The following is a 12,085-nucleotide window of genomic DNA, read 5'->3' as shown; positions in this document are numbered from 1 at the left end:
AATGCAGGTTTCAGTTAGTTTGTCACATACACAAAATAAGGGAAAAAAGAACAATAATGCAATTTATGTTTGTTGTTTTGTTTTAAATATGTGTGACAGACGGTCGTTTAAGATTTCACTTGATTTAGCATAAATTAGTTTCAATAAAATTTTAAAATATACAAAAATGTAATAATAATAAGAGTTTTGCTTAGATCAAAACTTTGCTGTATATTCAAAGGTAGCCGTAAATCTACTTAACATTACACAAAGAAGCATATATTCTTAATAATAGTTGCATTTTCTAAAAAACAAAAATTAAATCTATATCAGTCATTTAATAAAAGGAAGTAAATTCGGTCACAAAAAAGAGATGAATTCTTGCAAAGTGAGACAGAAATATCTAAGGCTTTACTACTGTGTAGAGTGGTAGTATTTGTCTTGTTATTGTTTTCGGGCACAAATGGATATCTGTACTGTACCCACAATCGTCAGCAAAACCCAACTTATATCGATATAAGCCTTAAGGTTCACCGCTTCCTTAATTTAGTGGTGTCGGGGTGAAGTGCAACAGTAATTATGTAAAATATATCATGATACTTTAGGCAAGGTCAGTTTGTTTTGAATTTCGCGCAAAGCTACACGAGGGCTACCTTTCCTACCCGTTCCTGATTTAGTAGTTTTAGACTAGATGGAAGGTATCTAGTCACAAGGTATCCCCACAGCTGAAAGGGCGAGCATGTTTAGTGTGACGGAAAATGGCTGCCACCCTCAGATTACGAGTGTAGCGCTCTAACCATTTGACCATCTCGGGGCTTTTTTATGCAAGGAAACTATCTTATGACTGATAACTGATGTTTCAGCTGTTACTAGATCAAGTGCCTTTCAGTGACTCAGCGGTAAAAATATATTTTAGGTACTCACGGTTGACTGAGTACCGGTAGCAACAAACTATACCAACTAATTATAAGTTTTAAAAAAAGATTTACATCTAGTATTCTTATAAAATATTAATTTGTTGCTCAATATAACAAATATCCAACATCCGAATGATACCAATGTGAAGTAAATTAATAAATATTAAATGTGAACAGTAATAAGTAACTGTCTTGTGTAACTTACAGAAATCTTGCATTACACTGCTGCACGATATTTTTACTTAAAGATTATTTTCTCGAAGTAGTTTCGTTCTATACAATTTTATCACCACTTGATGTCCCTAGTAAATGTTTGTTTGATAATATCGTGAGAGTATAGACAAATAAACTGTACAATTTTTATGGATTCTGGTTATTAAGACTAAGCTCGCAACCGTGAATTAAATGAATTTTTTTCTGTGAAACTGGATAAAATGAATTTAACTATTCCGTAAAAGATTTATATAGAATTAATAGAAGGACTTCATAAAACACATCTTTAAAGAATTGGTTTGTTTGGGATTTCGCGCAAAGCTACATCATAGCAATCTGCGCTAGACGACCCTAATTTAGCAGTGTAAGGATAAAGGGAAGGCAGCTAGTCATCACCACCCACGCCAACTCTTGGGCTACTCTTTTACCAACGAATAGTGGGAATGACTGTCACATTATAATGCCTCCACGGCTTAAAGGGTGAGTATGTTTGATGTAACAGGGATTCAAACCCGCGACCCTTGGATTACGAGTCAAGTGCTTTAACCACCTGACCATGTTGGGCCTTCTTTAAGGGAAAATATAATCATCATTTGTAACAGTGGTTTTGTTAGAATTCCGCGCAAAGCTACACTAGGGCTATCTGAGCTTGCCGTCCCTAATTTATCAGTGTAAGACAAGAGGAAAGGCTGGTCATCATCATTTACCGTCAAGGTGTTTAGAGTCATTACCTAATCGAACATGACTTTGCTAGGCTAGTAAAATAAACATTTGTTTTATCGATTTCATACGTCACTATCAGTAGTCATAAAGTTGTTGCAGTAATATTTAACGTTACAAATTATCAAAGAATGATTTGTAATTACAATGATATTTATTGCTAGAAACCTAATATGTATTTCGATATTAAATACCATGGTGCTGGTAAGTTGTTATTAGTTCAGGATAAAGGTGCATCCTTGTGTTTAAACTTTGTTTTTCCTTTGAAGCTGTTAAAGTATTGAGAGAAATTGCTTTTGCTCTTTCTGATTCCTAAGACATATACCAATGTGAAGTAAACTTTACTTGTTCTCTAAAGGTTTATATGGTTATTTTATGTTATTTAATTTTCTAAAGATAATAGAAAGCAATACAACGTCCTCTTTTATCTATATTGTATCTAGCTTTAAACTTAAAATACTATATTTTATTAGATAATTTATTTTCTTCTTTCACAAATACATTGACCTTTTTATTTCCAATTTTTATGAGTTTTTAATTCTTACAAAGTTGAAGAATTCCCTTATATATCTTTTTCAAGAAGATGACAGAAAAAGAAAAATTCGATGTATTTCAAAGTGAAAGTTTTTGATGCTAGAAAGAATATTGTGGTATTTTCTCTTGTAATGAGAATCGTGGCTTTTCCAAATTCTACTTTCTACTGTTATATGTTTGATTATTGCTATTTATGTTACTAATATTTTCTATAATTCGTATTTTTTTCATAGCATTACAAAAACATATATAAAAAACAATATGAATAGGTATATGATTTTTATAAATTACGAAACATAAATTACGAAATTAGTTAAGTTTAGTAAAGCATTTGGTCTTCATATTTTATAGTTTTTTAATTCATATCTTGTTTCGACAATATATCTATTCATACTTTTCATACTATAACGTTTTAAGCAAAATGCCAATGAAAACTCCTTCATAATTTTATTTTATGCATAATTTCAGCAAGTGTTATATCTGTTATTTTACTTATGTTCAATATCCTTAACAATAAAACATTAAATATCTACACACTTCTTACCGATTAGCTTTTACAGTTTAGTTAATCAAGGAATATATTGATAACTAAATTAATTTGAAGAATAATTACAACGTCATTACTATTCAACCTCAGTATTTAGGCTGGAATAATAACAGTAAATAACATAATTTATAAAGTGTTTTTCAGTCGTTTAATTACATTATTGCTAGCAGATATTATTTATTAAATATGACTTATATTCAATAAAGAGATAAATTAACTCTGTAGCTTGAGTTATTTTATTTTTTTTACTTTGATTTAGTTAGAGCTAAACTTTACAGTACTTAATACAATTAAAAAATAAACTTACAGTGTTTGTTTCTTTTCTAATTTCACGCAAAGCTACTACAGGGCTATCTGTGCTAGTCGTCACTAATTTAGCAGTGTAAGACTAAAGGGAACTCAGTTAGTCATCACCACCCCCGACAATTCTTGAGCTGCTCTTTTACCAACGAATAGTGGGATTGACTGTGACATTATGATCCCTTCACGGCTGAAAAGGCGAGCATATTTGTGGTGACGGGGATTCAAACACGCGACCCTCAAATTACGAGTGAAGCGCTTGTTTGTTTGAAGTTAAGAACAAATACACAGAATAGGCTGTCTCTGCTCTGCCCGCTTTATGTATTGAGGCCTGATTTATAGTGTAATGTTGTCAGTCCGCAAACATACCACTGTGCTACTGGTATAAGGATATAATAATGTTATTCTACTATCTAAATTTAAATCTTTCAAAAACTTTAATGAGCTTTGATAAGTAAGTGCGCAAGCGCATTCAGATAGTAAGGTGTGTGTGTATTTTTTTATAGAAGAAATTATTACATTTTTATACATTAAATAATTTCTAGTAGCTAATTTACAGAAATAAACTTCATTGGTGATAAACTGTATTAGAGCGAGGACAACCAGTATACTTGATTAAAGTAATTGCGAAATAAATGCGATTTTTATAAGAACCTTTTATTATACTAAGAAAACTTTATTGTTAAAGTGTTAGTTTCCCAATATGAACTTTTTCTAATCACATAATTAATCTTTCGTTGATAGCACATATCATTATTGTCACTATTTACTGGAAGAAATTATCTCTTCTGAGTAATTGCACTCAATGAACTGTAATTTGAATTTATCAGATGTGTAATTTTGAAAAAAAAACAAAAAACATACGTGTTAATAGCACTAGCTGAAAACGTAAAAAGGAAAAAAACTAAATTAAAACGTTATTAATTCAACCATTATTTGTAAGTACTTTTTAACGTTTAGAAATATATTGGGTGAAGTTAAGCAGAAAGCTATACAATGGGCCATATTGCTCTGACCACCATGGGTATCGAAATCTAGTTTCCAATGTTGTAAGTCTGCAAACATACAGCTGTGAAAAATTAAGCCTTATAAACATGACCAGCGATTCATAATGCTCGTCTTTTACCGCAAAGGCACGTTAAAGCTATTGCTCCGCTGTTATTTTTGTTTTATGGTAATTAGGCCCGGCCTGACCAGGTGGTTAGGGCGCTTGACTCGCAACCTAAAGGTCGCAGGTTTAAATCCCCGTCATGCCACATATGTTCGTTCTTTCATCCGTTGGTGCGTTATAATTTGACTGTCAATCCTACAATTCGTTGGTAAAAGAGTAGCCCAAGAGTACGCGTGAGCTGTGATGATTAGCTGCCCTCCCTCTTCTCTTACACTGCTAAATTATGGAAGGCTCGCGCAGATAGCCTTCGTGTAGCTTTGCGCGAAATTCAAATCAAACCTTATGACAGTTCCTTGAATTGATCCATACTATACTAATTTAATCAAACCTACGAAAAATCAACAAAATCTATTAAGATTTCAAAGCTTTTGGAAAACTAATTTTTTCTTCATTTTTACTTCATACATTTTGACACAATTATGTAAAACATTTAAAATAAATAGTCCATTGACAGACAAATAGTTCAGAAATGACAGGAACATATTATTAGTGGTATGGAATTAATTGTAGTGGGTCTACTATGTGGCAGTATCATTGTGGTCATTCCAGGCCAATTTGAACTTCATGTCTTTCGAAGCACTTTTTATTATACACCAAAATGGCAACTGTGAAATGCAGACCGTAACAAATGAAAAGGTTAAGTCGAATATTACTGAATTCGATTCACAGTTATCAAGTTATAAGCCCTATCTGAAATGAGTCAAACATCTGAACAACATCACGAAATGTGTCAATTAATATCTATATTGAAAGTAATGATATGGCAACTTCATTGTTAATTGTGATTGTTGTTCCTAGTCAGGTTGCACATTGTCTATACGAAAATAAGCTTATTGTACCAAGCAATTGACACATATTGCCATCACCTGATGTAAAAAATGACGTTCAAAGATCTTTGTTGTACATTTTCTTCTGACATCATTTTATTAAGGACCAACGTTCTTATGCCCGTACTATAAACGTAAGTCGCTTTCCCTTCAAATTTATTGAAATTTCACTAATATCAGGAGCTGATCTATACTAAATTTAAATATAATATATTACTACTTATTACTATACCAGTAATATGTAATAAAAGTAATTTAAGTACTAGTTTTGATTCTTACTTGCACCATATTTTCTTTCGCCTTTCATTCTGTATATTCGTCTTCTCTAAAATCTCCCAGTCTGTATCGTTTCCTTTCTAATCGCCGATAACGCCTCATAATTATTGAAGTTCTTCTAAATCTGATGAACCTAGAAAGTTTGCAGTTTTTCCAATAAGTATAATTTAATTCTGTACTCTCTAAATCCCTTAGGGACTGGCCAAAAGTCGGCTGTTTTCTCGCCTCTTTCAGCTCCAACCGGTTCTTACACTGAATTTAATAACAGTTTTGCAACAGTCTACACATTTCGTTACAAACTCCATACAGTAGAAATCCATTTAGCTTTCTTCAGTGTAATGCTGTAATATTAATTTGATGATTTATTTTAATACGTTTTCAAATTTTTGAATCTTTCAAAGATGCCATGTTTACTTAAACAAAATTCTGACCTTGCATCTTAAACATAGGTTTGTGTGACAATGTTTATTATTGTCAACTTTTAATAACGTTGGCACAACATATATGCATACAAAGGATTCATTTATACATATAACTTTAGTACTAATGCGATGATTTTTTTTTAATTGTTTGGTTTAATATTTTCGGTTTATTTTTGATTACATCTTTTTTATTTACAATTCTTGTGCATGATACATATCGTATTAATAGCAGTTTTGAAGATTATGAACTTTGAGGTGACCTTGAATATGTTTGTTGATATCGTTCGGAGGTAGACTCACACCGCTTCATCTCATAACACTAATAATTATTTTTCTATACTAGTTCATTTCAAAAGTATGTTTCTATCAATGAGCTTGGGAAGCACCCTTTATGTTCCATAAAGAATGTATTACTAGAAGTTTACTTAATAAAAATCATAAAATAAATAATTAAAAAGGAACAAACTTGACACAGTTTGTAAAATTACATATGTCAGAATTATAAAAATCGTTCTTTGTATAGGAATTGACCATGCGGTTAGGATGGCTTGATTCGCAATCCGAGGGTCACGGGTTCAATCCTCGTCCCATCAAACATGCTTACGCCTTCAGCCATGGGAACATTATAAACTTACGGTCGATCTCAATATTCAGTGTTAAAAGTTAGATTGTGCGTTAATTGAGTTGCCCGGAAGTGTAAGAACTGTTTCATTAACATAGACCGTCATATCTGTTACTGTTTGTTTCGTTGATGTTAAATTGTATCTTTAGGTAAACTGATTCAGTAAGTCCTTAAATCTATGAAGTTTACATTTAAGGCTACTCATACTTCATGTTAATACAAGCAATGTTTTACCAAACAATCTTATTCCTTAAACAATTTCCTAGATGGTTAAGGTCGCTTGATCCGAAATCTAAAGGCCACGAGTACGAGTCCCCGTCCAACCAAACATGCTCGTTCGTTCAACCTTGAGAATGTTATAATGCTCTGTCACTCCCAATTCTTTGGTAAAAAGTAGCCCAAGAGTTGTCAGTGGGCAGTGATAAGCAGCAGCCTTTCCTTGTCTCTATAATGTTTTAGTGATAAATTAGAGATAACTAGTGAAGGTGACCCTTATGTAGCTTTGCGCGAAATTCAAAACAAACAGTCCTTAATAATAGTGAGTAAATAAAGTTGTCCTTAAAATATAATTTAATATCAGCTATATTTTGCTATTTTAATATTTTTATTGGCTACGTTTGATACTCAGTTGACTACAGTGCTACCTTAATATATTGGTACTTATGTTCAAACATCATAATTGGTTCTGGAATGCCAAATTTAAGTCAGTTTTCTTGACTCCCACATTGATGTATAGTACTCTAATTATTATTAACTGCTGTTATTTTTCATTTGTTGAAGCGAGCTATAACTGTGGCCATTTCCTGGACTATCTATCAAGCTATGTCGCGTATATACGCTTCAGGATTCTAGAAATTAACCCTATCCCATACTTTTGTCCCTTGTTATTTGGGTAGTTTATTTTCTCTTTTTGATATCCCTTTTTTTTATTAATTGATATATTTGTTTAGATATTATTTTGTCTTTAGCTGCTGGTAATATATATTTTTAGTTGACACTTTAAGTATCTTAGGGTATTGGCTGCATTTTGAATATTTATACTATTTCTGAAAAATTTACTGTGGTGGCCCAACAAATAAATCATGAAATGAGCACTTTGATGATTAGATTGTAGTTGTGAGTACGTGAGACATTACCAAACTACTGTTAGGTAAGTTTTTTTTTGAGAGATATTTATTTCTATTAGCTCTGGTTTCTTTACCAGGATCCTGACCTAGTCAGGTGGTTAGGGCGCTCGACTGGTAATCTGAGGGTTGCTGGTTCAAAGCTCCGTGAAATTAAACATGCTCACTCTTTAAACCGTTGGAGCGTTATAATGTGAGGCTAAATCCCATTATTCGTTCGTAAAAGAGGAGTCCAAGCTTTATATGAGTTTCGAGCCCGACATGGCTAAGTGTGTTAAGGCGATCGATTCGTAATCCGAGGGTCGCGTTCGAATCCCGGTCGCACCAAATATGCTCGCCCTTTCAGCCGTGGGGGCGTTATAATGGGACGGTCAATCCCACTATTCGTTAGTAAAAGAGTAGCTCAAGAGTTGGCGGTGGGTGGTGATTACTAGCTGCCTTCCCTCTAGTCTTACACTGCAACATTAGGGACGGCTAGCGCAGATAGCCCTCGAGTAGCTTTGCGCGAAATTTAAAACAAACAAACAAATTATACGAGTTTCGAAACAAACCAATTTGTTTGAACAGACAAAACGGAATATTTCCTGGATATTTTTACTTGGTAGGCCGATATACCGAAGTTGAAGCTAACTTCCCTATGCCTATCTGTTTAACTGCTTGGGCTTTATCGAGCATAGAAAAGTCTCTATCTTTCCAGCTATCAAGGATATTTGTGAGATTGTAGATTAGTATTTCCTAATTATGGGCTTTATCTGCGTTATATCAAATTCCTAGAATTTTTACAGGGCTTTCGGTCCAATTTCAGTTGTGCAGTTTTTCTATATGCGGTTTATCTATCTCAATTCAGGATACTTGATTTTTTTTCGATTTACTTTCGCGCCCTCACAAATTTCTTCCACTAAGTGTAGGTCATGCTCGAAAGCTAGAGTGGAGCGCAGGGTCAGAATCATGTCATTACACATGTAGTTATTTTCTACCCTTATGCAGGATCTCCTTGGGTTAAGAGAGTGAAACTTCAATTATCAGGACAGGGGGAACCCTTTCTTACCTCAGAACTGGCAGGTATTTTCCCAGACAAGTACTCATTGAAATTAATTTTTCTTACGAAATTTGTGAGAGCATTCATTCTTTATTTACTCGGTTGTATTTTCATATAATTCATATTTTAAAAGTTCAAATAGGTAAAAATCGCTGTACATGGGTCGAACGCTTTCTTCTAATATATTATGATTTTGAAGACTCATACAATGTGTTATCAGTACTATGTTCACCACGAGTAATAGAGACCTTGATTTTAGTCTTGCAATTTTTTTCAGAGTCTAATATATCTAAGTAATATTTTTTATAAACTATTTGCGTTTATGCTAAAATATAAATCACGCCACAATTAATATTTCAAAATTGAAAGGAAATGTTTTACTGAAAACGTTTTGTGACTCAAGTCGGCGTTTCTCAACCTTTTTAACAGCTGGGATCGGTTTGTTGTCTCCTTAAAACGTCGTAGACCATTAACAAGTGAAAATAACGACAAAATGTTAGTGAGTAACTTGTAATAATCAAGCATCCTGGATTGACATAGACAAACCATATAGGGAAAACCTGCACGATTAGATTGGAACTAAAGCCCTGTAAAAATTCTAGGAATTTAATACACCAATCTTAACCTGAAGATGACCTAACAATGTCGATATATTGTTCTCTACTTTATTTTAATAAGCGTTTTAATACCCATACAGTCGCCTTGAAATACGTGGTTGTGGAAGATCAAGTTGAGAAACGTTGGTTTAGAACACTACACTAAAGACATTTCAGCGTTAAATAAACATAAACACCTTGAATTAAACCACAACATATTTAATTATTTTTTGTTTATGATATAATACTATTACGTTAGCTTATACAAAAGACTAAAGTTGCTAAAGAAACTTTTAAATTTCTCTGTTGTTGGTATTGTCTTTGAACGTATACTTTAACACGTAAGAAATAAGAAGAAAATGGACAGCAAATATATTATTGTAATATCATATTTTAATGAAATTTCGAGTATTATAGCGATCCCTATTGGCAATCCAATTTCAGTTGATGAAAGCGCAGGAGTAATTGTTTCTTCAACAAAGTGGAGCAAGCTTCCGTTTATGCTGCTTTTCATGGTTCTCTACCACTGCTCAGTGTTATCTTCCTACGTTCAGCCAGTATGATATTTCGGACAAGATTTAAAGTTGGATATACATTCAATGATACGTCTGTGATAAAACGAAGTTTTGAAATCTCGTTTTGGAAAAGATATAAAGAATGAAGAATCAATACAAAGAGAACAAAATGTTCAGTCATACAGATATATTGGTAAAGCTACAATACAATAGAGAACAAAATGTTCAGTCATACAGATATATTGGTAAAGCTACAATACAGTAGAGAATGTGAAATACTTACTTACTGTTTCTTATATACCAAAGTGAAATTTTATTACTTATTCCTTACATATTTATGTTTCTATCGTAAGATAACTTTTGGTGTATAATATTTCTAGAGATACATGTTTTGATGTAACAAAGATGTTCAAAGAGGTACATTATCTGTGAGATAATGTTTCGTGTTATAACAATTTAGTCATATGTTAGTGGAATTAACTATATGAGTGGTAATCAATTTGCTTGTTTCTAATATGTCTCCAGATAAAGTGATATAATTAGAAACAGGATAATGTTGCTTTTAATTTAAAAGTTTCTCCATTAAAAAAAGACTTTATATATCTTCTTTACACGACATATAACTTTGTATTTTAAGCAATCTAGCAATTTATTAAATTACATCATCCATACAAAAGTTAATTGTTCACAACCAGCCTTCGTAATGTTGTAGTTTACATATTCTTTTTTAGTAACTGAACACATAAAACTACTTAACTTCGTATAAACAGTTATTTCAAAATATCATAGTGTATAACAGCTAAACAAACTACAATGTCAAATATTTTACAATATAATGTCTTGCTACATTTTTTACTTAATTGTTTTATAGAATCTGTTCAATGACATAGAAATACAGAAATAATTTATTCCAATAGTTACTAACTAATCATAAAACAAAAGTGCATGGACGCGCATAAACATTATTTTGACTCATACTGTGCAGTTTGAAGAATATGTTTGTACTATACTTTATCGTTACTTGTATTTTTAATGTTGTATTTTGCAGTAAAATCTAAATATTAAGACAGTATTCTTCAATAACATTGAAAGCGGTTAATGAGGGTATAAAAGTGTTATTTAAAAAGGACAATCCTGAAAACGAGCTGTTACGTTTAAGGATATGGTAATATATATATATATATATGTATATATATATATATATATATATATATGTGTGTGTGTGTGTGTGTTTAAAATTCTACTACTAAAAGGTATTTCCATTTACTGAAGATACAAACTTGAAGTAAAGATAAAATATTTTAACGTAAGTGTATTATCCAGCAAGATACATAGTATGAACTTGACTATAAATCATATTTGTGACGCTGTTAGTTATGCTTTTACGTTTTTTCGAATTTACCTCAGAATAAAAAGGGAATTTTGATATACGTCTTGTATGTCATTTTGAATTTCTTTATAATCCCTGAACGAATAAAGTTTTAATATGTAGTGAAACAGAGTGTTGACTCTGTACCTATTTTTGATTAGTAACGTTCAGTGTATTTTGTATTTCTTTCAGTTTAACTCTTTCTTCTCCTTGTTTTTATCATTTTTGCTTTATGTGAAGTGAACTAATTTCAAACGTGTTTATACAAGCGTATATCGAAATAATTTAAAATACCATATCACACGTGAATTACAATTTTAATAGGAATGATTTTATCTATTTATTTTCTTCTGACATTTTCTCTGTATTGACTCTTACCTCCAAATTGTAATGAAAGTGTTTTAACCAAAATCTGCATTTTGTTGTCATTTGGCTCCGATAATATAAACACAAATTTTTTCATATTATACAAACAATAATCTGTTTTTTTATGATCAAGTGGAAAAGAAACTGTATTGAAACAACAGAGTTTGTTGCGCTTATTACACCTATGTTTCAGTTCTTCACCTCCAGGCTATAGCGTTGAATACTTCCAGATGTAGTTTACTACTTCTTTTATAGGATCAAGTCGAGAAAAAATAATAATCAAAAACATATTTTTCAATATTAATTAAGGATAAACCTGCGTTTTTGCGGTTATTTTACTGACCAAATTTTTTTTTTTCACGCAGTGTCGAGGTTGTATACTTTTAATTCCTAACGCTATTATGGGATTTATTTTTAGTTTTTTCTTTAAGTAGGTAGCTTGTTTGCATCATAAGTTAATATTAATTATACGGAAATAACTGTTATCCATTAATATTATTGGAGAGTTGGCTTAGACTGGCTCCATTTTTTTATATCACTTAATTCAA

The 12,085-nt window shown here is 31.9% G+C and overlaps 1 protein-coding gene across 1 annotated transcript in view; it reads left to right on the top strand.

Annotated features, from left to right (window-relative positions):
• Positions 1 to 11,520, top strand: part of LOC143238826 (uncharacterized) — a 49,690-nt gene extending 38,170 nt beyond the window's left edge. Inside the window, exon 7 of the mRNA XM_076479389.1 lies at positions 9,732 to 11,520. Within this exon, the coding sequence (XP_076335504.1) occupies positions 9,732 to 9,850 (119 nt within the window). The 3' untranslated portion in view covers positions 9,851 to 11,520. The remainder of the gene's footprint in view (positions 1 to 9,731) is intronic.
• Positions 11,521 to 12,085: the final 565 nt, after the last annotated feature.

Source organism: Tachypleus tridentatus, chromosome 13 (genome assembly GCF_004210375.1).
Source record: "Tachypleus tridentatus isolate NWPU-2018 chromosome 13, ASM421037v1, whole genome shotgun sequence".
In the NCBI taxonomy this organism is placed as follows: Eukaryota; Metazoa; Arthropoda; class Merostomata; order Xiphosura; family Limulidae; genus Tachypleus; species Tachypleus tridentatus.
This window is presented reverse-complemented; position numbering and strand designations above follow the sequence as displayed.